The following is a 26,573-nucleotide window of genomic DNA, read 5'->3' as shown; positions in this document are numbered from 1 at the left end:
TTTGCCAAAATGCTGTGTAAGATGACAGAAAGCCTTCTGCTCCTCACTGGAGCTTCTCACCTTGCTTCAGATCAGAAACCAATGTTACTTGGAGCACAGTGAGAATAATAGCAGCCAGCTATCGGTTAAGTTCATACTGGTGCCAAGGAAGTGATTTTTCCCATCTTTAATCTCATTTGGTGGGGTTTCCTGTAGAAATTTAAAAGAAGGTGTAATGATGGAGTACAAATTCTGTGAATATCATCCACTTAATGTTGCGAAATTACAGTTTTCTTTAAATAGGCATCGCCTGTACTTGTCTGCACCATTTCCAGAAGAAATAGTTAATATGTAATAAATGGGTTTGAAAGGTGATTTATTTTCCTGGTCTAAACCCAAATAAGGTTTATAATAGGTGGAAGTAAATTTCTAGTATTTAAAAGTATGTGAAAGAAAATACTTTGCAAGTGAATATTTTTGAGTTTCTTGGCTTATCGGTCTTTTCTTGTCCTGAGGTTTCACAGCAAGTTAAAATGAGTATTTCTGACAGTGAAGTTACACTAACTACCACAACAGTTAATACATTCAACCTCTTTACCATCTTTTTATGATGTAGATTCTTCAGAGCATTGCCAACCACGTCCTGTTTACAAAAGAAGAACATATGCGGCCTTTTAATGATTTTGTAAAAAGCAATTTTGATGCAGCACGAAGGTAAGGCCTTGGGGAACTTGCACAGAGAGTGTTGGGTGTAATGTTCTTCCAGCCTTTTAGTTGACATTGAGTCCTGTTGACAATCTCCTTGCCACTCTTACGGTTATTACTGGGTTTGAACTCTAGGTTCTTCCTTGACATTGCATCTGATTGCCCAGCAAGTGACACTGTCAATCACAGCCTGTCTTTCATCAGCGATGGCAATGTACTGGCTTTGCACCGGCTGCTGTGGAACAACCAGGAGAAAATTGGCCAGTACCTTTCCAGCAACAGGTGAGTCTTCACAGCCATGGGGAAGGGAGTTGCTGATGGGAAGCAACTATAGATGTGTGTGTATGAGTAAAGAAGGACTTTTAAGTAACATGCTGTTCCTAGGGACCACAAGGCTGTTGGAAGACGACCTTTTGACAAGATGGCCACTCTTCTTGCCTACCTGGGTCCTCCTGAGCACAAACCCGTGGCAGACACCCATTGGTCCAGTTTAAATCTCACAAGTTCCAAATTTGAAGAGTTTATGACGAGGTAATGAGATTGTGTGAACTTAGAAGTTGCAAATAAAGAGGGTTTGGGATTTCTTTTTTTGTATAGTTATTTTTTACAAGGCTGTTGTTGAAGCTGATGTCAATGTGTTCCTTTTCAGGCATCAGGTACATGAAAAAGAGGAGTTCAAAGCGCTGAAAACATTAAATATTTTCTACCAAGCTGGGACATCGAAAGCTGGCAATCCTGTCTTCTACTACATTGCTCGGCGGTAAGCAATCTTCCACCCTTCTTGTCTGGAATAAGCATGTAAAGTCAAAAGTATCAAGTGTATGTAAGAACGGGGCCCCAGCTTGGTAACAAAGTCTGAAAATAGATGATTTGTCACATTTTGGTGACAATATGATTTCTGCATTGGCCAAGTATCAAGTGCAGGTGAATCTGCTTTTCATAATCATGCATAAAGGCTGTTGACGATTAGAACTACGAGGTTTTATGAACGATATCTTCATGCCCTTCACTTACAAATAATTCCTCTTCTTTGGTTTGTATCCTTATCTGAGATAGCACAAGACCATTAGCATCATGACATGCTGATTGGGATTTGGGTGTCTGATATTCCTTGGAAAAAGGTGCCAGCTCAGTGGGTGATTGTTTGTACACAGATGCTTGAGAGTAAACCTTTCCAAGTCTGGGCAAGCCACTAATGGGCCCTAATAAAGCCAGTGTATAGATGATAAAGGAGGATGCCTCTTGTTTATCGTGTCACTAACTGCTGAGTGCAACTACAGTAATCACAGTGTTGTTGTGTTAGGGGTATACATTGAAATTTGGCTGTGAAACACATCCAGAAGAGAAATCGCCTGTTGAGACAATATGTGCAAAGTTGGCAAAGGAGAACATTAAATCCTAAGGATTGTAAAGTACTTTTTAATTATCAGTTTGCTGGAGCTGATCACACAGTGAGATAGCACTCATAAAAAATGGTAGGCAACTATTTCAGCTTCTGACTTGCCCGAAATAAGTTATTTCATCTTCATCTTTGGTGCTTTGTCATCTTTCCTACTAAGAGGGATGTGGCCAAGTGGTGCCTATTGTGGTGTTTGTCTTGTGGTTCTGAGCTTGACATCATGTTTAAAGGTGTGAAATGTGGAAGGACCGTTTGGATCGGAGCTGCCAGGATGTTTGAGGGTTTGCAGCAGGCTGGGGGGTTTTGGTGGGGTTTTTTTTTGGGGTAGATTGAGATCTTGTTGCTAGGACATTGTTGAGTCATCTCGCTGATCTCTCTGGATCAGTTTATACCCTTCTTGTGCTGTGAAATTTAATTCCTTCTGTCATTTTTTTCTTCACATTTTGTTTCCTGGGCAACAACCTGGCTTCTGAAGCTGGTGTTCTCCTGGCTTTAATCTCCACACTGTTAAAAAATGATCAATAAATATTGATCCTGAAGGACTACCTTTGAGTTTTAAAGCTGATCCCCAGCTAATTAATAGGAACACAAACCTCTGAGTTACTGCTGCAGACCACAGCAATTTTAACCTTTCAGAAGCAGCGTGTTGCTGTTGCACTGTGTGCCAGACCTTTTTTTGGGTGTTTTGAACGTTGTGCTGAAATGCTAAATGGTGGTTTTGGAAAAAGGAATGTCACTGGGAATAGATGGTTTGGTATTTAATGCGGAGTCACTGACCAGCATGTTTAAAACCCAGTGGCACCGGATTCACATCTGTGTCCATCAGTTTCCTTTCAGTTTGACTGCACTGTTGCCAGGCAACAAGTGCATAACTCCCACGATTCCCAGCCCACTCCCTGTGCCGATATCACCTCATCTGTATTCCAGAAAAATACAAGGAAACCCAAATCGCAGTCTGCTTTGTTGAAAACAGCCTCAGTAAGAGCCCTCCTGCTTGCACCGACCCCAGGCAAGGTTTGGGTGGAGGGCATGGCCCTGGGACTTGGGATGCCATCTTGCTTTGAAACCCATCCGCAGTTGTTTTGTATCCTAGCTTCCCAGTCCTGAGTGTGTGGAAATCCTGTGTTTTTGGAAAACCCCACAGCCCCATTTGCACTTCCAGGCTTTGAGCAGGATGCTCAAGACTTTGAAGTCATCTAGTCTGGGGACTCGGTTTGCCCCAAGCGCCTTCTGGAAAACAGTGTTTTTCATAGAGTTCACTAAATCATCTCATTATGGGTGAAGCCTTCATTGAGTGTTTAAAGCTGATTCCATGCAGGATTTTTGCATGCAGTAGAATTTGTCATCCTGTATTGCATTCTTCAGCAAAGACACGTGGAGTATTTGATGTCATTTCCTCAACTCGAGGCAGTTGAGTCACAGAACCTCATTTTGTGATGTCTGTCCTACCTTGCAAGCGAAGCTGCTCTCAACTGTGTGGGATGAAGCCATATGGGTGGGATAATTCTAGGAAATACCTAGTTCTGAACACAGTAAGTAGGTTGATGCTGTTTGTAGCCAGTCAGTACTTGGCAAATACATTGTCCAAAGAGGGTGGGAGACAGTCATGGTTTTTAATCCTGATCCCAGGGAAAATAGGTGGAACTTGTGCAAGTGGACAGCTCTCTTGCACTGCTGGTAGCCACTTGTGCTGGCCATTGAAGGTATCATGCACAAGCTGCTTGTGGTGTAGGTTGTCTAAACTTCCACTTGGATAACTAGTTCTTGTATAATTAAAATGTATATGAAATGTCTTTGGGGTTTTATAGGTCTTCTGCTCTATTAAACATTGAGAATCATTTCTGAGAGGGAGAAAGATCTGCCTTTTTCTGCTGGATAGAGACATGCCTTAAGTGTTTGCAAGTTCTAGATGGTAGGAAGGGGAAGGGCAGACCTGTTACTGTTAACTCATCAGCTTAATAATAAACAATATTAGTGATACATCAGTATCCAAATAGTATGATTTGATTTAACCACAGTTTCCCTCCATAAGAAATGAAGATTGAGCCAAATGTCTGCCTGAAGTGGGTTTGTATAATAAAAACAGTACCTGTTCAGGGATGCTGCCACACGTGTTTGGAAAGAAGCACTGCCACAAAATCAGTTCAGTACAAATGTAACTTTATTTTTACTGAAATGCCAATGAAATAACTGTACAAATTCGTTGTGTAACATTTACTGTTAGAAATTAAAACACATTTCTGGTTATAGAAATACTGATCACAATTGGAAAGTTGTGATTTCTCTGATACCAGTAGTTGTAAATGGTCTACAGCCCTCACTGACACCCAGCAGGAAAGGTAGAGGACTCCAGTGTTGGTAGTGAGGTTTTCTGGGTTTTGCAGCACCTTCATGCTACAATAACTGGAAATTAAATGGCCTGAAATGAATGGAAAACGTTGTATAAACATTCGTGATTTTAGGTGGATAATACTTTTTCAGTGAACTTGTTCTTCAGTTTTCAATTCATGCTGTTTGCAAAACTTCATCTGTAGCATATCGGGTACCTTTGCCACATAAGTTATATTATTTTCCTAGAGTGGACAGGACCATGCGTGCAACTATTTCTACTCGCTGGTGGTGCAGGTGCCAGGGAGAATAGCTTTCATGCTCCCCCTTGGAAAGCAGGGGGTTGGCATGTTCAAGGCCATGGACTGAGTTCAGTTCTTGTTCAAAGATTCCAGGATTGTTTCAGTGACAGCTAATCACTTCATTGATTTGTTACATGTATTAGAAATTGGCTGAGATTTCATTTTACTGATCAGAAAGTAGTAGTTTGATTTGTGATGTTCTTCCAAGCATAATACATTAACATTTCAGACCTTTGGATAAAGTTAAGGAGTTCTGGTTCATTAAGTTGTGTAGGTAACTCCTGCTCGTTGGAGTGTCATGGCATTGAACATCTTGTGTTTTCCTCTACTTTTATCTTTTCTCTTTAAATACAGAGAGTGAGAAATAACTTGCCTGCAGCCTCTAAGTCAAGACAGCAAAAAGAGGTATCAGCCCCTATCACTTTCCCCATGCTTAGTTAGACCATGTTGCCTCTCAGTTTACACCCTCTTAGCAGACATCATGGCATTGTCATATTTAATTCCTAAATTCAGAACTGTTGTTCTTCACAGTTACAATATGCTAATACATATGAAGCAAACATAGATACACATGCTAGCAGGTTTTCTCAGGAATAGCTTCTGGTTAGTGGAACAGCAAGTTTAGTGCCTTTATTTTTTCCCTTTCTTTTGCATGTCGTCATAACTTACAGAGAATCTGTGCTGCTATATTACAGGAGTTGCTCACTGGCAGGTCAAGCAAGATAATGCAGATATGATACAGGCCTTCTGTTTTTTTCCAGTTGTGTAATGACAAAATCATACATGAAATCAGTACTTAAAATTCGGATGGTTTATTCTGTGCAAGTAAAATGAAAAATGTAATTACAAAATAAGCACATCTTTAAAACCAAACATGAGTTAGTTGTACTCAATTAAGACATATTAAAGTAAGTAGCAGCTTAGTATCAAGACATTAGTGTGCACTTCGTCAATTAAGAACTGTTATTTTCTCTAGATCAGAGTCAGAACCTTGGATTTCTTGTATTTTGATTCACCATTTCAACTGGAAGTCTGAACTCCAGCTATGTATCACAGGAACAAACTCAGTGATTCTCACAAGATACAGGCTCTTAGTCAATAAACACTGCCACTGCACTAAGCATCACGACACAGAGCAGACACATCTCACAGGTACTTGCTTGGGAGGGCACGTGAGTATTCAAAACGTTTGTAGTGGCTTCCTCCTTCCTTAAGGTAGCAGTTGTGCTTTGAGGCATTTTGGAGTAGTTTGTTGGCATTCCACTGGTGATGCTTAAAGTCAGAGGAGTCGTGGAGGATCCCATGGGAGGTGTCAGGCTGGAGTTCTCATCAGTTGAATCTCTGATGTAGATGGTGTGTGTGGCTGCTGCTTCTTGAGAACTGACCTTCCTCGTTGTCAGGTCTTCTGGGTAGAGGAGCAATGGTCGATCTGTGCTCGTGAACACTACGATTGGGCTTGAGGTCGTCAAGGTGGTGACTTCCTCAGCTTTAAACTGTTTGTGCATTTTTGTCATTTGGCTTGCCCCTGGAGAAGCAGCTCTGTCTGCTGCCTTCATCCCTTGGATCATGGAGCCGGAGTCTGCCCCTCTGGGAGCCGCTGAAGTCGGTGGGGCATCCACCCAGAGCACAGAGTGATTGGCGCAGGGAGCCCCAACCACGCTGGCCGCAGTTCCCTGCACCCATCTGAGCAAATAAGGGATGTTTTGTTTGTCGCTGCAGGACCACGGGTTGTTATAAAGTGTTACCACTTGGAGCTGAAAGAGCTGGTCAAAAGCTTTGTCAGGAATGTATGTGAACTTGTTGTTGTGCAGGTAGAGGCTGGTGAGGTGCTGTAGTCTCACCAGTGTTCCTGGAAGTATCTGGGACAAGAAGTTGTTGGATAGATCCACGGTCTCTAAGTTGTAGGGCATATTGGTTGGAACTGTCCACAGTTTGTTGCTACTGAGATTGAGAAACTTGAGACTGCTCAGGGTGTTGTTGATCAGAACAGCTCTTTCCACCATATTCCTGGAAACATCGAGCACTCTGAGATTCCACTGGTAAGCTGTATCAAGTTTCTGAAGAACTTTAATGTTGTTGTTTATGGCATATAATTCCCATAAGGACTTGGGCAGGTGAGCAGGAACGTTCTTGAGCCAATTATTTGAAATATCAAGGGTCCTCAGATTGGTGAATCTCGTTAGCTGATGGTCGAGATCTACAAACTGGTTAAAGGACAGATTTAAATAGGTGATGTTGTCCTGAAGTCCCTGTGGCAGCACAGTTAAGTTTCTGCCTGAACAGTCCACATTCCTGTCGTTTCCTGAGCATGTGCAGTTAGAAGGACAGATACCCCAAACAGTGGGTGTGAAAAACAGAAGGACCAGCAGACAGGTAGATGTATTCAGTATCTGGTATTCCATTGTTGCCTGAAAATAAATATACCAAAACGACACCCTTTAAATCCGTGTAGATATATTTTATTTGTGGTTAAGGGCTGTCTCTGCAATGGCCACTTGCAGGAGAAATGAAGTAAAAACATCAAAAACCCCTTTGTGGCATGGTCCTTTTTAGAATTGTTCAAGAGAGACTTTACAAAGCATCCCTTCATAGACTGTCATGTTGTCTGGCAGAATGAGACTTGTTTTTTCATCTCCCTTTCCCCCTCAAGCTCAAATGAGGGCTTTCTTCCGAAAATGCAAGTCTCTTCCAAACGTTATACAATGTCTGCTTCTTGGTTTTAGTGATTTCAAGCCTATATTATGTTTGGAATAATGTGTTCTTTTATACAGGATGAAAAATGGCTGTCAACTGGATCTGCTTTACAAATCTCTGCAGTAATGTAGCATCCCCCCCATACATGCATCCTGTTTGCTTAAGTAGAATTGGTTAAAAATACATCTTAAATTGTTCGGAATTCAGTCTGAAACCCCAATTCCATGCTAATGCTAACATGCACGTTGTTTTTTTCCCTTATTATGGTGGTAATGACATTCTCAAAACTGGTAACACATGTTTGGAAGCTGAATTAATGTTAGTAAGAAATCTCTGACACTGCAGCAAATTTCTGGTGCAAGCATCTATCATCAACTGAGAATTTCGTTCTTATTCCATCTCGGGTTCGGGAGCAGGTTTTTGTGATTAAAGACAAAAAAAGCCCCAACTTACCGGGATCCTTCTGCAGTATCAGCACATCGTTCCTGGGAAAGATGGGAGCTTAGAGGTCGCCTTGTTCTGGAGAGTAGCTCCAGTTGCTGCCTGGGTTGTGCCTCTTCAGCTGCATCGTATTGCTGCTGGCCGGGCTCTGCAACCACCTGATCTGCTCGACACGGGGACTGCAGCGCTGGCGCTGACTCTCTTCAGTGCGAAGGGAGCATGTTCAGCAGCACGGTTGGGGTTTATAATTCCAGTTAGTTAACTTATCCATCTCTGTGTTTTACGCTGTGTTAATGCCTCACAGCACATGTGAGATCCCTGCAGAAACAGCACCGAGTGCAGTTCCTGTCGGCTGCTTCAGCTCCAGCTCTGATTCCATTTAACTCTTCCTATTTAGAAAGTCACGTTGTGATCTTTCTTTCCCTTCCATTAACCCCTCCTCCTGTAACAAGGGTGAGTGTTAATTTAGGCTTCCTGCCTGAAGCTTTTTTTATGCTGCTGTGCCAGAATATCCTTTCCTAATTTTAAACCACTCTGTGTTCTGCTCCTCAGCTCAGTCTGTCACTGCTCTGTCAGGTAGGGAACACCCCAGCCTGTGGGGTTGTGCAGATTTCTGGAGGAATTCGTTATCTGAATCTCTCAATATGGGAAGAGTGGGTACAGTTTATAATGCTGCTAATTCTAACACGATGCAACAAGCCTTAAATCCTTGTGTCATTGGGATGCTGTTCTTTAGGTATATGCAATCACACAGCTTATATAAATGGTAAGAAGAATCTTATCCTATGTCCATGGCATGCACAACAGCTTGGAACTGCTTTGTGTAGCTGATTATTCAGCAGGAATGTAACATTTTAATCTTTATTGGTATAATATGTGCAAACGTGTGCTCTGTGCAACATCCAAAAGTACGTTCCCTCCCCAGGCAAACTCTAAACTACAGACTCTTTGCCACTGTGCAGGGCTGGCATGGAAAGCTGCCCTCAGCACCTAGCAGCTTCTTTCCATAAACCAGAACAATCAGTACTGGTTAACAAAATACGGAATGAAATGAATTTACCTCTGAGACCACCCTCCTGCCTCCCACCAGAAAGTCACTGTACCAAAGTCCATGAGTTTAGAGGGGACAATGAGCTTTGCTTGTGCTCAGAGCCCAGGAAGGAGCATGTCAAACATTTAAACACCTTGAGTTAAAAGGAGTCTGGCATCCACACACCGCTAAATTAGTTGTAAAGTTCTATTAGGAATATTGAGTGCATCCTGAAAACACTGCTCCAGAGGAAGAAATTAGTGAATGCGCACAACTATTTCTGCTAATCATTTACTGAGTGTTCTGCAAAATGTCTCTGTTTTACCCATAAAAATTAGAAGTATTGAGGTATAAGGCAGCCTTTTGAGCTTGTTCTTCAGGTGGTTGGAGCCATTTCAGCATGTTGGTGACCACTGTGTTAACTGTTTTTTCGCACTGTTCCCTGCTTTACCCAGCCATAATGTGGCGGGATTGTTGATAGTGCATCCAAAAGCTTATTGGTAATATTTGATCTAAAGGAAATCTCATTGATTTTAGCAAAGAACAGCTCAGAGGGTTTACTTACGATAGCTGTAAGCCATTGTTACCCATGGAAAATGGGCTTTGTTAGGACAGGCTTGGTTTGAGTTCAAAGCTTTATGTCTAAGCAAGCACTCAGTTGTACTTTATGTGACCAAAACATCTTTGAATTAGAAAGCTTTATTAGAATTCACTTGCATTCGTTGCATTCACTTACACAGCCCAGTAGAACAAACCATTTTTAGAAGCCCCAAGTACCTCTAAAGCTGTGTTCTTTCTTGAAAGTTCCGTGTCTGTGTTTGTTACATACATGTATGTACTGGCACACAGAGGTGTGCACGCTCTGTTTCTGTGCTCTCCACCATCTGGGATTGCTGGTCCCAGATAACCAGTGGGCAGAACCCATATTGTCTTCTGAAATGGTTTGTTTCAGGCAGGAGGAGGTTGTTGCCTTCTGTGAAAGCTGAAGTTAAGAAACGCTGGGGAAATGCCTGTGCTGGGGGCTCCTGTTCCTGCGGGCCTCAACTTCTCCTTTCTTCAGCTGGTTGAAGAGTACCTCATTCAAGACAAACATGAAGTATGAATTTGGGCACTGTGCAAAAGGTGCTGTGGCCGGGGCAGTGGCTGTGAATCTGTTGAATAAGTAACTCAGGTGGTGGGGTCAGCGGTTCCTCTGGTTCTGCGTGAAGTTCCCAGTACTTGCTGGGATCTGATCCATGATGCTTATGGTTCCGTGAGCCAGTCCGGTGGAGGGGGCAGATCTGGGGAGTCTTGTGAAGGTGCTGGGTGAGGACTGGAGTCTCCTGCACAGCCTGTGGCTTCTGGGATGGGGGCTGGAGGTGCCTCTGTGTCGGAAGCTGGAACACTGGCTGCAGCGTGCTCCTCGGCCGGTGGCGGCAGTTCGCCGTTCTCATTGCAGGTAGTGCAGTCGGGTGGTTGCTCTGAGGCAGTGAGCTCCTGCTGTAGGTTTGGGTCTTGTTTGAATTTCCAAGGCAACATAAATAAAGCAGAGGAACGTTTGGTGGCCTGGTCAGAGTCCATGGGGACATCTGGTGTGTCTCCATCCGCAAAGGGAGAGCGGCCAGCCCAGTGCGAATAAGCTTGACCTGGCCTCCTGCGGCATTTCCACAGGAGGATTATAACAATAGCCATTATCATACTAATCAAAATGATGCCAATTATCAGTGCTGCTACCCAGCTTCCATCACTGTCTTCTGTGGGGGCTCCGGGGAACTGAGCTGGTGGTGTAACACCCGGTGCTCCAGCCGGGGCTCCTCCAGCCTTGGGGAAACTGGGTCTGGTTGCTTGCACCGGGTGCAGAGGAGATTTGCCCTCCATTGGACTCCCCATGCTGGGGGATGCATTTGTTGTATTCATGGAAACGTTTTGAGGTGTTGCTGTAGAAAGGGATTTCCAGATTTCCCCAGAGAGCCAGGAGTATGCGGTTGCTGCCTGTTTTCCTGCAGCCTCTTTCATTGTGTCCTCTCCTATAGCTGGGATGAAATAGAACATATTAACATGAGAATTGCATCGTTATGTTACCATCCACTGACACCAGACAATCTTCTGTTAATACTATCATGGTGAAAACACTGTCAGACCCCATGTTCCATTTGCATCGGCAGCAGGCTCGTCACTGACTTCACAAACAAGCAGATTCCCAACATTATTGATCATTGTAATTAAGTGCCTTTTTTGAAGGGAATGCTTTGGTTACTGTTACCTTTATTCACCTCATCAGGAAAAGGCATCAGCAGGGAAGTCCAGCCAGTGTTTCAAACTAACATTTATCAATCATGTAAATGATTCTGGACCTGGAACACTTGCAGCAGCACTGACAAACAGGGTTGTCAGGAGTAAAGGCTGTCTTCTTGTGATGGATATAAGCCAAAACTTAAGTAAAAGCTCTTCACAGTTCTCTTAAAGTTCTATTTCCTGCTCTTGCCTCTCCTCAGCAGTTTTGGGTACAGCGTAATAGTTTTTGCAAGTTTCCAACTAGCAGTGCTGAAACGGAACCATGTTTTAATGTTAAACTGGTTTTAGCAATAAATCCCTGCATGTGGGGCACTTTAACGACAAAGATCATGTTAGTGTGAGGTTGTTGGCTTGACACAGGTTTCTCCTTCCTGTACTGTTTAGAGTTCAGGTGTCTCAATGACTGCGTGTGAATGATAAAATACAGCTACTATATAGAGGGTTTCTATGTGAAGGTACTGCCATGCGGTTTGAGCTCATTTATTAGTTACTCTAGTGGTAGTCATGGGAAGCTGTTTCTGAGAAATGAATATGCATAAATCGTTGTGGGTTTACAAATATGCAAGTGAAATTTCAGTTGCAACAGTGAAAACAGGAGCAGTGAGTTAATGCTTCTGGAGCGCATGGAGGTTTAGAACAGGTAAAAATGATTCCATTTAATTTTCATTCTGCTCTCCTCTTTCCAGTATAAAGTCACATAACAGGAGTTCATGATAGTTCATAGTAACAACATCAAACAACGTGTGTCCCAAACCCTAATACCTTTAAGACAGACACTCAAAAAGAGCTTTGAACACACCCTGTGGTCAGACATAGCCCAGTTCTGTTTCAGACCAAACCAGACAAATACTAAGCCTTTCCCTGTTGAAGCTGATTCTTACCTGCACGTTTATCTTGTGTCAAGCAGGCATGGGCTCACTTTTCTGTTGGAAGCCTGAGGAACACGGACTGTGCTTCAAGTCGAGCAGCTTAAAATGGCTTGTTTCATGTTCTGTAGGTTCTGCAGCTAAAGAGGAAGTTCAGCAGTGCTTGCTGCAGGAAGTGCCAAGAGTGGGAGATGTACCAAGAGCCTGCTCTCGGAGCTTGCATGTTTCACAGCGAACTTTTCAGCCCTGTTGTTTTTATCAAACTCAAATATTTACATGTTTGTGGCTTTAGTTGGGATGTGTTATATACGAACTCACATAGACTCATTTGCCTTTGTTGAAAACAGTTACAGTTATTGCTGTGTGAGTCAAAAGTTATGCAAATCTGGGCTGAATTTGGATCTTACTGATTTAATTTTGGTGCTGGGTTTGGTGTTCTGCTGTGATTATCAGTGGAGAAGCAAACTCAGGCTGGTTGCAGTGAGTCATGGCAAGCTCTGATCACAGGGTGCTGGTTTGCACATCTTCATCTGTGCAGTTGCAGTGAAAGGAGATAACTGCAGATTCACCCCTCTCCTGCCCCTGCTCGCCAGGTTATCGTTCTGTGGGGACAGTGTTGGAGCCTGCTGCCATCATTAACAGAGCAGCTGCTTTCCCACTGCCTGCCTTTGCCCACACCTCTGTGTGTGACCCAGACTATTTCCTTTTGTCTCCTGAAGCATTTTTGCCTGGAAAGGCTCCCTGGCAAAAAGAAACCCACATCTGATATGTCCTCATGGCATTTTGCAAGTGTATTTCTGCCAGTGCCAAGTAGCTGCTGCCAGATCCTTCTGCAGCTTCTCCCATCTCCTCCTGCTTTTCCTGTTGTACCACTCTTCTGACTGCAGCAGTTCTCTTTTTCTCCCTCTCCTGCAGCAAATCCTGATCCCATGCTCACACTGTGACTCAGTTTCTTTCTTTCCTATTCCTTCATCTCATCCCCATTCTTGTCAGCCCTCACTGTCTCCACCAATCTTTTGCCAGAGCTCCCATCCTTTTTCCTTCCTCCTTTTCCTTCCTTCCACTGATGTGATTGTGATTCTTGCTTTTTTTTGTCTGCTTTTCTCATGACCCTGCTGGTTTACCCCTGTAATCTGCTGCCTACGAGCATCTTAACTGTATGCAGTATCTCACTCTTACAGACCATTCTGTTTCGGTTCCGTACCCGCCTGGCTGCGAGCAGTTTTACACCAAGTTAGATTCTCACATTTGCTATCTCAGATGCTTTTTTTAGTACATGCACAGCCTCTGCTGTTGCCCCCTGTGCTTGTGGTCATTCTGGGGAAGGAGAAGGTGACTGCAATGCAGCATCCCCCTGCACTGCCCTTCAGCTTTGTTTCTGTCACCAGTGTGAGATGTTCCTCGGTTCATCTCCTCTAAGTACTGGTTGTCATCACTGATCTGTCACAGTTTGATCTCATTCTTTTCCTGGCCTTTCCCATCATGTTTCAAACTGACATAATCCCCTGTCCTCTGGCTTCTCTGTTGCTTTTTACTTGCCCTTTCAGCCGCTTACAGGGGTGATGTCATGGAATAGGAACTGAGGACTCAGTGTTTTGTCCTGAATCATACAACCACCTCTTGTGTCAAAGATGTTTGGTACAGCTGCACAGGATGCTTGGTGCTTCACCATCATGTGGTGTTAGCACATGTAACCAAGGTATAACAGGTCGCCTTTGACCCAGGGAGCAGCCTGTGGAAAGCTTCTCATCTTTCCTTAAATCAACAGAGCTCTGCTGTAGTGGGAGCAGACTCAGCCCTCCCCCAGATATGGGGAAGTGGAGTCCCTGAGAGTAAAGAAGTAGAGAAGTTGTGGTGGGTTTGAAGACACTTTTGGTGTGTTGTAATCGGTTGTGTTGGGACAGACTGGAGTGTGTGTCTGTGGTGCAAGACACACCACAGCCAGTCATCGGGGAGACCTTTACTGACCTTCACCAAGTGGTAGAGGAATACAATCCAAACTGCTTTGTCTCATGTGTATTTGGAGTATTTTGACTTAGAGAAACAGTATCACGTGAGTTATTTAGAAATGGATGTTGCTGGTTTATTGCAGATAACAAATTGAAACCATTATCATATTCTAACATATAATACAAATGTCCTGTCTTCACACACAAACTCAACACAATAAATATGATTCATGTCTCAATATGGTTTGGAAGCAATTAAGCTGGTTTCAGAAGTTCTTGATGGAAAAACCTGAAAGGGCATTTGGAGAGGGACTAGCTCCTGATGCAGTCATTGCATCAGTGGTGACTGAATTACAGCTTTCTTAGAAAAGCAGCTCGGTTTTACCATGTACACCTTATGGTGTGCTGCATTCATCACACTGCCAGGCCTTCCCTTTCTTTTCCCAGTGACCTTTGAGAATGGGCAGGCCTCTGTCCTTTTTTGTTTGATTCCCTTCAGCTTCTATCCCCATGAGTTCTGGTCACAGGAGTAATGCCGGTCTTGACTCTGGTTTATAGAAAGCTATTTAACACAGTCTTATTCCCTTCTAGATCTCCAAGTTGCTGCCGCATTCCCACTATGGTAGACAGAAAACCCCTAAGATCTGAATTCAGCTTTCTTGTGTTAAAATTCATGTTACTTTAAAGTTAAGTTTCTGCCTTATATTAATAATGTAAAAAAGGCAAGAGACAATTATGCTTTTTTCCTTGAGTACGAATTAAATCTCGACTACAAAATTGGTTAAAATGGGTTTGTGTGACTTCCATGGCTCTTTGCTTCCCTGCTTGTTGTCTGCTTCTTTAGGGAGTTTCTTGGTAGTTTCATCTTCGGTTTCCCTTGGGATTGTGGTGTCTCTCGCTGGTATCAAGTCCTGCATTATCAAGTCAGTTCCAGTTGTCTCCTTCATCCTCTGCCACGTCCCTGCAGCCATTGGCCACAAGCTGTTGGTCGCCAGGATGTCACCATTGCTCCTGGGCCTGCGTTTTCCCTGCTGAGCTTTCTTGAGATAAGACATTTTGTTGGCTATCACAACTGTGGACAGGAATAAGAAGGTGCAGATGAGCACGAGCACTGCTATTACAATGAAGCAGATCGTTATGAGAGACTTGCTGTCTTCACAGGTTTCTTTTGTCCCTGTACTCTTGGGTTTGCTGGAATTCCTGGGTCCTCCAGTGGCAGAAGTTGCCACTGCAGTGCTGGCAAGGGAGGATGTGAGATTTTGGGCCATTGTGGAGGATAAGGATTGCATGGTCCCTGTCTGCATTTCCAGAGTAGTCGTTTTGCTGCTGAAGTTGATGCTCAGAGGAGAATCTGTATTGGCTTCAGTTATGTTCTGGCTTCCGCTTAGATTTTGGCTGGTAGGATTCCAGGTTTCATTTATAACCCTCGGATAATTGGTGTGGTTTGCACTTGTTTGCAGACACAAAGCAAAGCTCATCAGGACAGGGAAGGCAGAGTGTGGTTTGCTGCGTCTTGTCTTCATCTTCCTGTTTAGTCACCTGCAAAAATACAAATGATGGGATTTGTTTAGCAAGGGCTGGTTCTCAGAGGTTTGAGTTGGGCTCCTCAGGGAATAGCAGGCAGCAGCCTTTTAGTTAGAAAAACATGTAACAACCACATTTTTAGTGGATGCAGGGGGTTGAGAGCAGGTACTTGGTACTCTGAAAGAACTGGTTGTCTCGAGCTTCTGACAGTTTGAGGTTTATAGAGAATATATGAAGACTGAAAAAGAACATGGACCAAAGCACAAAGGGAAGTGTTCCCCACTGCCTGCTCCATGATGTAGAGGCAGACTCTCTAGTTCCCCCTCTTTGGTAGTTCCTCCTCTTTAAAGCTGGCCGTACTATAGCTTGAGGTCCATCACTTCTGCTTTTACACAGCCAAATGAGAAACCCATGTGCATGTTACAGATGGCTGCTGCTGTCTGCACCCGCCTGCGTGTGGGAAATGTAGCCAGGCATGTAAAGATGGTCAAGTGAAAAACCTCAGTCTGAAATGCTCCTGTAACTGTTTTCTTTGTTCTTAGCACAGGTGTCAGGAGCGTTTCACAAATGCCCGGGGAAATCTTTGGTCTCTCATTTTTCTGCTTTATTGTACAAAAGGCTATTTTATCACGAATGTACTTCTCCTTTTTCTCACAAGCATGCTGCAGATTGTGACATTTTCTGTGGAATGCCTGAGAATGATGCAAGTGGTATTACCAGTAGCATGTTCTGTCTCACATTTGTGCAGTGATCAAATCTGTACCAGTTAAGTTTGTCTGGAGGGCAGGAAACTGATCTTTAGGTCAGCCTGATACTAAGTTGATAACCTCAGCTTTGATACTAAGTTCGATAACCTCAAAATGACAGACAGAGAAGGAGTGAAGCACTTCACTGCTGCTGCCTCATCCAGTCTGCATGTGTGAGATACTGTCAGAGTTTAATGCTTATCCCATCCAGTGGCTTTCATCTGTCTCTATTAACAGAAGAAAATATTTGCTTTGAAAGTCACAGACTGTGTTTGGCTCAAATATGAACAATGCAGAGAATGACCAAAAGGAACAGTGCTGTTCTTACAAGTACATTTGCTTTTGGAGCACTGCTTTCCAGGTAACACATATGTTTGTGGGGTTAGGTCATTCAGAACTATTCCAGACAGCGCTCATGGTTATGATAGTCAGAAGCTGCCAAGCCTGTCAGAGAACTTGTCCCATTCACTCCCCAAAATCAGAGGGTGAACTTGCCTTTCTTGCAAACCCCTGTCCTGCTGATGTCCTCCAGGAGCAGCACGAGAGGTGACACGGCTGGCGTGTGACCAGGGAACAGTGATGGGTGCCTCTCCTTATGGGACAAAGGAGCAGCAAAAATGGAGATAACTTTGCAGCTTTTCGGTGACGTACAGTTAGACTCATTCTGAGATGAATCCTTATTGCTAAGTTTGAAACTGAAAACTGGTTTAGAAATCAACTGCAGCTCAGGTAGGATTTTTATCTTCATGCAGTGAAGGTTGCCTAGACAGTGCCTTGCACTATAATTTTAAAGGAAGAAAGCAAAGCCAGCAAAGTCTTTCTTTGGGAACAGAACAACTTTTCACACAAAGTTTCTGCATGACCTGCAGAACTGAGCTCCATTTGCCAGTACAGATCTACTCCAACTTGAATGTTACTGCCTGAGAGCCGCAGCTCTTTCTGCCTACCCCCTCGAGGGTACAAGAAGTCCAGTGTTAATTGTGGTGTTCAGACCAAATGTGCTTTTCTTACAAATAAATAAATAGATGTTAAAGGCTTCACTTACAATCACGAGAGCAAAGGAACTGCATTAAAGAGCTGCTTTTTCTTTTGAGTTCAGCCCTTTGTGCCTAGGTACGGACAGGGTCTTCAGTGAGAGCTCCCTGAAATCTGCAGTAACAACAAAGCCAAGGACCAACTGTCACTGTTCATTCTTTGGAGTCTGATTGTGAATAACCTTTAACAGTACTAAAAATACATCAGCCTCCGAATACAGTTGGAGATATTTGTACACGGTGTTTCTGAGTCACCTGAACTTCTTTAGAAATACTTCTGCATGCAGTTTTGTACAACATCTTAGAAACTTCTAAGGGGAATTTACAATAAGAGAAAGAAAACCTGCACTTACCTTGCCAAGATGTAGTCAAAAGAAGAGTAGTGTTTCAGGTATTTAGTCTTTCAACAATAGCCTTTCTTTGTGCGTGCTTTTGCTGTTAGGATGCAAGCGACCATTCACACAGAGCGAGTCAGTTTAGACAGTGCTGGTATTTTTTAAGCAAATCTGTAACTGAAATTATACGTCGTATAAGTGGAGAGCTAAAACCACAGCGATGACACACTTCCTTTTTGTAACAACTCTGCCATGACACGGTAGAGGGGGAAAACACCAACTTGCCCAGATTAGCTCTCAGAACAACAGGAAAAGTAACATGGGAGGGAAGAGAGTCTCTTTGGCAGAGAAACATTCTACCTTCGTGAAGTTTACCTCCTCAGTTACCCTGTGTCCCGCTGGTTTACCTGAGATGTTCCCAAGAGCAGTGTCCCAGCACACTGAAAATTACATCTGTGCTGACCATATGTATTACCTCCTTCTGCAGACAGTCACTTTGCCTTGAAGGAGTGGAGCTAATGCTAGCTTGAAACAGCGGCAGGTATTTGAAGTACCTCGGATGTCCATGAGGTGTTGAGTTTGATTTTCAGTTAATCCTTCCTGGTTGGTTTGTCTGACATGTTGGCTCTGGAGGCTTGGTTTTGGCTGATGCAGGGTCCAGTCTCCTGAGATGCAGAGAATCATAAAATGAGAACAAAAAGGTTGTTAATATTTTACGTTACGTGAAGTCCCAAGTCAACTTTATGATACTGGGCACTAACCTTGGAGTTAGCGTGAGCCGTGGCACACAAACCCAGCCGTGTCTGCCTTGTTCTCTTACAGATTCAAGACTGGTCAGATCAATGGAGATCTGCTGATCTACCACGTGCTGCTGACTCTGAAGCCATACTATGCAAAGCCATATGAGATTGTGGTGGACCTCACTCACGCTGGCCCCAGTAATCGCTTTAAAACAGACTTTCTTTCTAAATGGTTTGTAGTTTTTCCAGGCTTTGCTTATGAAAATGTCTCAGCAGTTTTTATTTATAACTGTAACTCTTGGGTCAGAGAATACACCAAATACCATGAAAGGCTCTTGACAGGTTTGAAAGGAAGCAAAAGGCTTATTTTCATAGACTCTCCAGGGAAACTGGCCGAGCACATCGAACACGACCAGCAGAAACTCCCAGCAGCTACCTTGGCTTTGGAAGAGGATTTAAAAGTGTTTCACAATGCTCTCAAACTGGCTCACAAAGACACCAAAGTCTCTATTAAAGTAAGTCCTTCGAATGCTGTTCCTAGTGGATTGATACGTTTTCATAAGGATTTGAATAGGATTTTACTGTGTCTTAATTCTCCTCTCCTGTCTTGAGGAGAAAACACAAGTTATTAGTATGCCTCTTTAGGAAGCGTGCATTTATAACATTGGAGGTGTCAGACTTTTCTCTCTGCACTGTTAACAGTAGGTGCTGAGCCACTTTTCTGTTCTCTTCCTAAGGTTGGGTCGACTGCTGTACAGGTGACATCAGCAGAACGAACAAGAGTCCTGGGACAAACAGTGTTTCTGAATGACATCTACTACGCCTCTGAGATCGAGGAAATATGTCTCGTGGATGAGAACCAGTTTACATTGACCATTGCCAACCAGGGCACACCGCTCACCTTCATGCATCAGGAGTGTGAAGCCATTGTCAGGTCCATCATTCACATACGGACGCGGTGGGAGCTCTCACAACCAGACTCCATCCCCCAGCACACCAAAATTCGCCCCAAGGATGTCCCCGGGACGCTGCTGAACATCGCACTGCTCAACCTGGGGAGCTCCGACCCCAGCCTGCGGTATGGACCTTTTGCTTTAGCATTGAAGTGTGGATCCTTTCTAGGCTTTCCTCAGTGTGAGCAAGTCTGACTTGAACAGAATGATTTCTCTTTCACCACAGCTCCATAAAATGTACATTTAATTTAAGCAAGCTTGTGTTTTCTGTAGAGAAAGAAAGGCACGTGCACTGTCACAGTTACTGGAGGTGTGTAGGAAGCTTAATTTATAAGGAGAAATACTTCTGCTTTCCAATATATGTTTGTTAGGTACATCTGATTTCCATGGTGTTGAACTTGTTTAACACTGTGGGAGCTGCCGCTATAGAGTAGGCTCTCAGTGGTGGCACAAAGCACTGCCTCTGCCTGCGAGCCATGGTGGTCTCTCTCCTCCCGGCAGCTCAGGTGCACATGGAAACACATAGAACTTCCTAGAGCTGAATGCTGTTCTGGGAATTCCAATGCCAAGTCCTTCAAGCACAGTCTTTAACCTCATCAGGAATTGTTTAAAGCAAGTGGAGGAGTAATTTCTCTCTTCAAGGCAAATGTTTTTGTTTCTGAGTCTTAACTAGTGCAGGGAAGAAAGTTCAGGATTTAAATGTAATCTCTTGCATAGCAGTATTGCTGTGAGTTGTCAAATGTCAGTGTTATCACTGCGGTGCCTTAGTATAATGCGTGTGTTTTAATATATGTCCAAGAAAACTCTTACAAGTCACGTTGCTTGCTTTGTTACAGGTCTGCTGCCTATAATCTTCTATGTGCCTTAACATGTACCTTTAATTTAAAGATTGAGGGCCAGTTACTGGAAACGTCAGGACTGTGTATTCCTGCCAACAACACACTATTTATTGTATCTATTAGTAAGACTCTTGCAGCTAACGAACCCCACCTCACCTTAGAGTTCCTGGAAGAGTGCATTTCTGGATTCAGCAAGTCTAGTAAGTACCTCCAGTATTCCTTCATGCTTTGCAACTTCGAAATGAACATGAAAACCAGTTCCACTGCACATCTCCTTCGTCTGGAGGCTCAGGTTCATTCAGAGAGATCACAGTCCAGGTTATTAGTTTCGTATCGCTGTTGATAGTTCTGCACAGTGAGTGCTTTGGCCAGATCTCTGTCAGGCTGTTATTAATTCATCAGAAGTAGAGAATATTGCAGAATGAGAATCAAAATTTGAGGTCCATGATAGTGAAGGTTTGAACTCCAGAATATACACAGAAGAGTTACAGGGCTCTTTAGTCCTATCAAAATAATCTCTTCAAGTTGACTGTATCTCTCATTTGGACATCTGGTTCTGTCGCACAGCTTATTACTGGAAAAAAAGGATGGCAAAATACAGCTCTGCCTTTACTGTTGGAAGCTGTTTGGAATACATTCTCAAGATTAAAAAGAGATTATTTTAAATACTCGTGCCTAATCCTGAATGTTCACATCTTTGTCACGTCTATTAGTAAGATATTAAATGTCAGCATCTCCTTGCCAGATTGTAACCAGTGTTTCTTGGATGTCGTTAACAGAGTGTTTCTTTCTGAAGCTCCTCTGCTTGCCCAGTGTTATTTGCTCAGCTCTGATAGTAATTATTTTGGACAAGAAAACCGAGAGGAAAAGTGCTCACAAATAATTGTTTGCTTATAATTAGAGACCAGTGTTGATTCTGTGCTTTACTGCAGGTATTGAACTGAAGCACCTCTGTCTGGAGTACATGACTCCCTGGCTGTCCAACCTGGTACGGTTCTGCAAACACAACGATGATGCCAAGCGCCAGCGGGTCACGGCCATTCTTGATAAGCTCATAACGATGACAATAAATGAGAAGCAGATGTACCCTTCCATCCAGGCCAAGATATGGGGGAGTCTTGGACAGGTACACGTTCTGCTTAATCTATTGCATTATAAATAAAAATAATACAAACTGAATTATAGTCTCTCTGCAGTTCTGAAGCATTGTGGTCTGGAGTAAAAGTTGGTAGAGCTTTACACCTCTAAAATATAGTAGGCTTTTCTCCAGAAGGATAACAAGTCACTATGGTCGTTATGCATCTTAAAAAGGAATGACCGCTGATTTAACAGGCTGTTTACTGTGGAAAAAGGAAGTTAATCTGACTGACCAAACAGAATGTATTGTCTCTGATAGATAACGGATCTCCTTGATGTCGTGCTGGACAGCTTTATCAAGACCAGTGCCACAGGGGGCTTAGGCTCCATAAAGGCTGAGGTTATGGCAGACACGGCTGTAGCACTCGCTTCAGGAAATGTAAAACTGGTTTCAAGCAAAGTGAGTTCCCCTTTTGCCTTGATTTTGTTTTATATAATAACTTAATCTTACATAATAATGTGACAGAGAGAAGCTTTCTGATAACTTGGTACAGGCAGTAATGCAAAGAACATGATAAAACAGGTTCCAAGCAATAGAATAATCCCAATATTAGGTTGTAATGGGGTTTATTGAAGTTTGAGCTGTGCTTTTCGTTTGAGTAAAACAAAACTGTTCCTTGTTTTCAGGTGATTGGGAGGATGTGTAAAATAATCGACAAGACTTGTCTGTCTCCAACTCCTACTCTGGAGCAGCACCTGATGTGGGATGACATTGCTATTCTAGCACGCTACATGCTGATGCTCTCCTTCAACAACTCTCTGGATGTGGCAGCACATCTGCCCTACCTCTTCCACGTGGTCACCTTGTTGGTGGCCACTGGTCCCCTTTCTCTCAGAGCTTCCACTCATGGTCTCGTCATCAACATCATTCATTCTCTCTGCACTTGTTCCCAGCTTCACTTCAGTGGTAAGGGTTTCCAGTTAAGCTGATTGCTGCTTCATTTGTATGAGAAATATTGGAGTTGTCTTTGCACTGTTCTGAGAGTTTGAAAGTCCCGTGTTGTGGTTCAGCTTGGTGAGGGTTTGATCTCCAACAAACGAGTTTGGTGGTAAAACTGTCTGGTTTAGAGCAGGTGCATAATGTGAGTTGTTTGTGTAACAGGCTTTAGAAAAAAAGAAAGTACCAGCAAGATCCTGTGATGCAGAGAAAGGAGAAAATAAGGTCTGTGCTAAAAGTGGCTGGTGTGCATCTTTTGAGTGGTTGCATAATGTGGTAGCAAAAATATCAATTACATAAGGGAATTGTGAAACTATACTGTTAAGACAGGTATTTTGCATGCTGCTCTTTTAGCAGTCCTATAATAATTGATGTAAGCAGATAAGTAGCTGTCACTTCTTACCACAGAGTGTAAAACCAGGGAGGAAAAAGTCAAAGTTTATGTAATGTTTTTATGATCTGAAAGCTCATTTTATAACTATATATATTGACATATTGACAGTGAGTGTGTGAATACACATATGTGTATGTATATTAAAAGAAAAGCTCTGATTTGATGTGGAGAGAGAAGGGCAACCCTTTCTGTTCAGAGGGTGAATTGGAAGTGCACTGAAATGAACTGGAAGTTCAGAACTGTAAAAATACTCAGTGCTGCGAGCAGGGCTGTCATTTTCCTCTGAGTTAAGTGGCCTCTTCAGTGCCAGAGCCAAAAGCAGCATTTGATTGCAGCACGGTTGGTATTTCAGAGCAGGAGCTCTCCAGGTTCCCATTTTATGAATCAGTGTGAGGAGAAGTCTCACAGAACCAGCTCTTTAAAGAAGCTTCTTTCAACCTGTTTTTAGAATACACCATCTCAGTGGCTGGCTTCCACAGTCTGTGCAGCAGACCATGGTGGTTGTGGGATACTCTGGGGGAAGTAGCAAAGAAAAGAGTGATGGAATATGCAGAGTGACCTGTAGGATGATTATCTGCTTTGGTGTTTATGGGAGGGTAAGCTGCAGTGTTTGAAACACGGGTTGAATTTCAGTGCTTTAAATCTAATACTGAACATTCCTTCCTCAGAGGAGACCAAGCAAGTTTTAAGGCTGAGCTTGACAGAGTTCTCTCTGCCCAAGTTCTATTTGCTGTTTGGAATCAGCAAAGTGAAGTCGGCTGCGGTCATCGCGTTCCGCTCCAGCTACCGAGACAGGTCCTTCTCTCCTGGCTCCTATGAAAGGGAGACTTTTGCCCTGACCTCATTGGAAACTGTTACTGAGGCATTGCTGGAGATCATGGAGGTACGTGGGTCAAAGCAAATAACATCTGAGAGCCAGTGGCACTGCTTGTGCTTCCTGCAGGCGAGTGGTACAGGGATGCTCTTCCCAGCATGTGGTAGGGGATGTTAGAGTACTTGACTTGTGAGAACTGCTCCGACTGCACAGTCTGAATTTTAAAAGTACTTAATGGTACACATATTCAAACAATATAATTCTTTTTAGGCATGTATGAGGGATATTCCAACATGCAAGTGGCTGGACCAGTGGACTGAACTAGCTCAAAAGTATGTGACAGCTCTAAGACCATAACCCCTGCCTGCCTGAGTGCACACCTAAAATTGTTTGCTCCTCCTTATGCAGCCTGGCTGTTGTCTCTCCATTAATGCTGTGTTTCCTCACAGGTTTGCATTCCAGTATAACCCATCCCTGCAGCCGAGAGCACTTGTTGTCTTTGGCTGCATAAGTAAGCGTGTGTCTCATGGACAAATAAAGCAAATAATCCGAATTCTTAGCAAGGTATGTGGGTCTGTGTCTGTTTTCCTACATGACTCCTAAATAGCTATTTTAGCTATTTATAGCTTTATCTTCCCGAGTACAGAACAACTTGGTATAATTTGAGGATAAATATATTTTTTTCAAGCCTGTTGTTTTATGGAACTGATTGGTTGGAAATGCACTTCATGTAGACCAAGCTTTTTATTTTAAGTCAATTTGGTGGCAGTAAGTTTTGTCACTGCTGTGACTTCTAAAGTAACAGTGGCTGTCAGTCTGGAGTTTATGATCTGAGATGATGAGATGGATGGAGAAGTTGCTATTTAAATAAATGAGGAATGTTCTGTTAAGGCATTTGGCTGCATACACATGATTCACAACTTCCTTGTTTTTAAAGGCAGTTAATAACCTAATGTGTTATAAATAAATGCAATAAAGAGCAGGACAGTCACTTAAGAAAACTTTGAGCAGACTGCCTCGCTTGGTGCTGGTGCTCCGTGTTCCCTGAAGAAGGCTGCATTCCATAGCATGGACACACTGTGCTGTATGTGTTTCCTTTAAGCATTTTTTGAAGTTTATGTCCATAAAACTCTCAACTTGAGCAGCATCTGAACTGTAGAAGCTCTCTAATCCTTGCACCCTTACTTTTGAAACGCACATTGTGCAGTTGCTTTCAGCAGTGCCTGTATCACTTCTGTGTAAATCTCCATTTGGAAAAGTTCTTGAGAGTTGGTTTAAAATGAGCTCAAGCTTTGTAAGCTCATTGAGAGTAACAGTTATTTAGAGCTTTGATCCGCTTTTTACAAAGCAGAATCTAATTATGGTTTTATTTTTAATTACTTTTTTCTTTTCCCTCTACACAAAGGGACTCGAGAGCTGTTTAAAAGGGCCTGACAATTACAATAGCCAAGTTCTAATAGAAGCTACGGTTATAGCCCTCACCAAGCTGCAGCCTCTTCTTAACAAGGTAAAAAACTGGGGTTTTAGAGTTAGCTGAGAATGTAGTTTGTAAATGAAAAATACAATTATGGGTATAATCTTAACAAAACAAGTGAATGTTGGGGCTCTGAAGTTCACGCTTCACTGCTGTGACTCACGGCCAAATGCTACAGATGGGCAGCGTCAGATGTTTCCACGTGGGACCTGTGCGATGGCTTTAAAAACACCTCAGCCTGAGCTGTTCTGCTCCATCAGCCACAGCGCTGATGGAGCACAGGCTGCCAGCGGCTGTCTGAAGGTTCTCAGCCTTGGCTCTCAGTGTTTGCCAGCACAGGCCTGTCAGGGCATGGCTTGCAGTAAATGTCAGCCTGCTCTGATTTGCCGCTAACTTGGCCATCTGTATGGCGCTTTCAAGTTCATGGTATGAGCAGCATTCCAGTAGGTATTCCAGTAATGAAGAGCCTCAGGCACCTACTATTAGTACAGAAACCTTGTTCCTAGAAAAATCTGCTGCTTGAGACCCCAAGGTCTGCATTCCTCCTGTGTGCTTTTTTGATCTGGAGTAGAAATTGCCTGGCCAGTTTTGTGTGCAGAGTTGCAATCCATTTTCAACGTGTGCTTTCAATGTGAGGGCAGGTTTCTGTTCAGTCTGGTGTGAGGCATGGTGTGTCTGACATGTGAGCAAGGGAAAGGAGTAGCAGAGAGAAGGAATGGCTTAGAGGGAAATAAAAGGCTTGAAATTAGTTCACTTTCTACTGTTCACCTGTTAACTGTATGAAGACAATAGGTTCATATGAACATCTGTGTGTTGGAGTGGATGTGGTTGAGGACAGAACTGGCTACAGGAAGGGTTGTAATGATGTGCAAACCCATGTGTCAGTCCCATTTGTCTTTCATTTACAGGAACTAACTTGAAAATCGTGGCTTTCTCTCTTTCCCTCCAGGACTCGCCAATGCACAAGGCCCTCTTCTGGGTAGCCATGGCAGTGCTGCAGCTGGATGAAGTAAACCTGTACTCAGCAGGTACAGCCCTACTTGAGCAGAATCTGCACACCCTGGACAGCCTTCGGGTGTTCAACGACAAGGTGAGCTGTTAGCAACCAGCTCTGACTGACACTGGTTTGTGTGAGCAGTTACATCTGTTAGTACAGGAAAAACCCACAGCTCTTGTCCTTCTGGACACTGGGTAAGGAACTAAAACTGCATTAGGGATTGTTTCACTTGAGTAATACCAACAGTAAAACAGAGATGTATGTAACTGTGTTCTGAACTGGAACACCGATGTACAGATGTGTTGTGTTCAAAGATGTGTTTGGTATTTCAGTGTAAGCTATTAAAATAACTCTGTCACTTGTAAAAAGAACACCTGGAGCTATCATGAGCAGCTCTTGGGTTTTCTTTTTCCTGGTCAGAGCCCGGAAGAGGTGTTCATGGAGATCAGGAGACCCCTCGAGTGGCACTGCAAGCAGATGGACCATTTTGTTGGGCTGAATTTCAACTCCAACTTCAACTTTGCACTAGTGGGACACCTCCTGAAGGGTAAGAACACATCGTGAATCTTCTGGTAGAGTCGTGCTTCCTTACCCTTCATGTGAAGTATCCTGAGAACGTGCTGATGAACATACTAATGCTTCGTACATATGCACTGAACATTAAATACAGTATTTGGTTTTT

The 26,573-nt window shown here is 43.3% G+C and overlaps 4 protein-coding genes across 8 annotated transcripts in view; 1 reads left to right on the top strand and 3 right to left on the bottom strand.

Moving 5' to 3' along the window:
- NF1 (neurofibromin 1) overlaps positions 1-26,573 on the top strand; it is a 74,748-nt gene that overhangs the window by 37,029 nt on the left and 11,146 nt on the right. For all 3 annotated transcript variants that reach the window (XM_065694217.1, XM_065694218.1, XM_065694216.1), the window contains 16 exons: positions 596-693; positions 820-966; positions 1,069-1,215; positions 1,334-1,444; positions 18,429-18,861; positions 19,084-19,424; positions 20,136-20,338; positions 21,071-21,264; positions 21,535-21,675; positions 21,903-22,182; positions 23,275-23,489; positions 23,691-23,752; positions 23,870-23,984; positions 24,826-24,927; positions 25,844-25,984; positions 26,312-26,438. In XM_065694217.1, coding sequence (XP_065550289.1) covers positions 596-693; positions 820-966; positions 1,069-1,215; positions 1,334-1,444; positions 18,429-18,861; positions 19,084-19,424; positions 20,136-20,338; positions 21,071-21,264; positions 21,535-21,675; positions 21,903-22,182; positions 23,275-23,489; positions 23,691-23,752; positions 23,870-23,984; positions 24,826-24,927; positions 25,844-25,984; positions 26,312-26,438 — 2,857 coding nt within the window. The remainder of the gene's footprint in view (positions 1-595; positions 694-819; positions 967-1,068; positions 1,216-1,333; positions 1,445-18,428; positions 18,862-19,083; positions 19,425-20,135; positions 20,339-21,070; positions 21,265-21,534; positions 21,676-21,902; positions 22,183-23,274; positions 23,490-23,690; positions 23,753-23,869; positions 23,985-24,825; positions 24,928-25,843; positions 25,985-26,311; positions 26,439-26,573) is intronic.
- On the bottom strand, positions 5,510-9,490 carry OMG (oligodendrocyte myelin glycoprotein). The gene is made up of 2 exons (XM_065694224.1): positions 7,861-9,490; positions 5,510-7,121 (listed from the first exon to the last, which is right to left on the bottom strand). The coding sequence occupies exon 2, from the start codon at positions 7,113-7,115 to the stop codon at positions 5,805-5,807; it is 1,311 nt and encodes a 436-aa protein (XP_065550296.1). The 5' UTR covers positions 7,116-7,121; positions 7,861-9,490; the 3' UTR covers positions 5,510-5,804.
- EVI2B (ecotropic viral integration site 2B) lies at positions 9,560-12,270 on the bottom strand. Its single transcript, XM_065694225.1, is given in 3 exon segments — positions 9,560-10,123; positions 10,125-10,890; positions 12,034-12,270. Coding segments are annotated over 2 exon segments (918 nt in total). The 5' UTR covers positions 10,874-10,890; positions 12,034-12,270; the 3' UTR covers positions 9,560-9,954.
- Positions 14,077-17,789, bottom strand: EVI2A (ecotropic viral integration site 2A). 3 transcript variants are annotated; one of them, XM_065694227.1, is made up of 3 exons: positions 17,625-17,789; positions 17,283-17,386; positions 14,077-15,506 (listed from the first exon to the last, which is right to left on the bottom strand). In XM_065694227.1, exon 3 carries the CDS (start codon positions 15,488-15,490, stop codon positions 14,726-14,728), a length of 765 nt encoding a protein of 254 aa, XP_065550299.1. In that variant the 5' UTR covers positions 15,491-15,506; positions 17,283-17,386; positions 17,625-17,789; the 3' UTR covers positions 14,077-14,725. The 3 variants fall into 3 exon arrangements, with proteins under 3 accessions (XP_065550299.1, XP_065550298.1, XP_065550300.1); XM_065694226.1 differs by lacking the exon at positions 17,283-17,386; XM_065694228.1 differs by lacking the exons at positions 17,283-17,386; positions 17,625-17,789 and adding an exon at positions 16,733-17,155.

Source organism: Lathamus discolor, chromosome 14 (genome assembly GCF_037157495.1).
Source record: "Lathamus discolor isolate bLatDis1 chromosome 14, bLatDis1.hap1, whole genome shotgun sequence".
Classification (NCBI taxonomy): Eukaryota; Metazoa; Chordata; class Aves; order Psittaciformes; family Psittacidae; genus Lathamus; species Lathamus discolor.
This window is presented reverse-complemented; position numbering and strand designations above follow the sequence as displayed.

What these genes read in the sequence shown, in the direction of transcription:
- EVI2A (XM_065694227.1), bottom strand. Translation starts at nt 15,490, where the DNA reads ATGAAGACAAGACGCAGCAAACCACACTCTGCCTTCCCTGTCCTGATG.
- OMG (XM_065694224.1), bottom strand. Translation starts at nt 7,115, where the DNA reads ATGGAATACCAGATACTGAATACATCTACCTGTCTGCTGGTCCTTCTG.